Genomic DNA, 1,071 nt, shown 5'->3' on the forward strand with positions numbered 1-1,071 from the left:
TCCAGATTTTAAGGTAATAAAGGTAAGGTAATTTGTGGCTTTTTATCTAACAATTCTGACTTTCTGACAATTCTGACGCAATTGCAATTTACATCTCATAATTCTGACTATTCTCAGAATTTTGAGATATAAACTCACAATAGCGAGTCCAATTCAGAGGAAAAAAAAGACTATTTTCTTCAAATTGTGAGAGTTTACATCTCACAGTTCTGAGAAAAGTCAGAATTATGAGATGTAAATTGCAATTGCGACAAAAAAGGTCAGAATTGTGAAATAAAACATCGCAATTATAGTTTTGTAGATATTATTCATTGGTGGAAAAAAAACACTGACTTGTATGGCAAAATCTGTGTGTGCACATTTTATATTTATCTATGCTAAATGCGCTCCTAAATTTTTCAACTTAGGAAAAAAGTAAGCATCATGCCATGTATGGTCGTTTTTCCCTCAGCCATAAATGAGTTATTGGAGACAGAAACCCACCTTAGATACTATGAATACTCTGATATCTCAAGTGAATGCTGTTTTCAATCCCAAGGTCCCCTGCTTCTACACCGATGCTGAGAGGAGATCCGTCATCGATGCGGCTCAGATCGCAGGACTCAACTGTCTGAGACTCATGAATGAAACCACCGCAGGTGAAGTGTTCAGGGTTTAACACGGGATTTCAATTGCAACACATCCACTTTCCGCTCTTGAATGACATGTGCGTTTGTTTGTTTGTTTGTTTTTGCATGCAGTGGCTCTGGCATACGGGATCTACAAGCAGGATCTTCCCGCTCCTGAAGAAAAGCCAAGGACAGTGGTGTTTGTGGATATTGGCCATTCAGGCTACCAGGTCTCTGTGTGTGCCTTTAATAAAGGCAAGCTTAAGGTGTGTGCCGATGACATTTATACCTTCAAAATGTGATCTGGACTGTTATGTGGAAATATAGACAGAGCATTTTTTCCACCCGTACAGATTCTTGCTACAGCCTTTGACCCTGAAATGGGAGGAAAAGACTTTGATGAGCGGCTGGTCAGACATTTTTGTGAGGAGTTTGCAGTGAAGTACAAGCTGGATGTGAAGTC

The 1,071-nt window shown here is 39.5% G+C and overlaps 1 protein-coding gene across 1 annotated transcript; it reads left to right on the forward strand.

Annotated features, from left to right (window-relative positions):
- Window positions 1–493: 493 nt before the first annotated feature.
- Window positions 494–1,066, forward strand: LOC107682716 (heat shock 70 kDa protein 4-like; the record flags this gene model as incomplete). Its single annotated transcript, XM_016478877.1, has 3 exons — window positions 494–638; window positions 741–874; window positions 962–1,066. Coding segments are annotated over exons 1-3 (384 nt in total), but the record flags the coding sequence as incomplete, so codon positions are not given.
- Window positions 1,067–1,071: the final 5 nt, after the last annotated feature.

The sequence above is a fragment of the Sinocyclocheilus anshuiensis genome, unplaced genomic scaffold (assembly GCF_001515605.1).
Source record: "Sinocyclocheilus anshuiensis isolate Anshui unplaced genomic scaffold, SAMN03320099.WGS_v1.1 C32521064, whole genome shotgun sequence".
In the NCBI taxonomy this organism is placed as follows: domain Eukaryota; kingdom Metazoa; phylum Chordata; class Actinopteri; order Cypriniformes; family Cyprinidae; genus Sinocyclocheilus; species Sinocyclocheilus anshuiensis.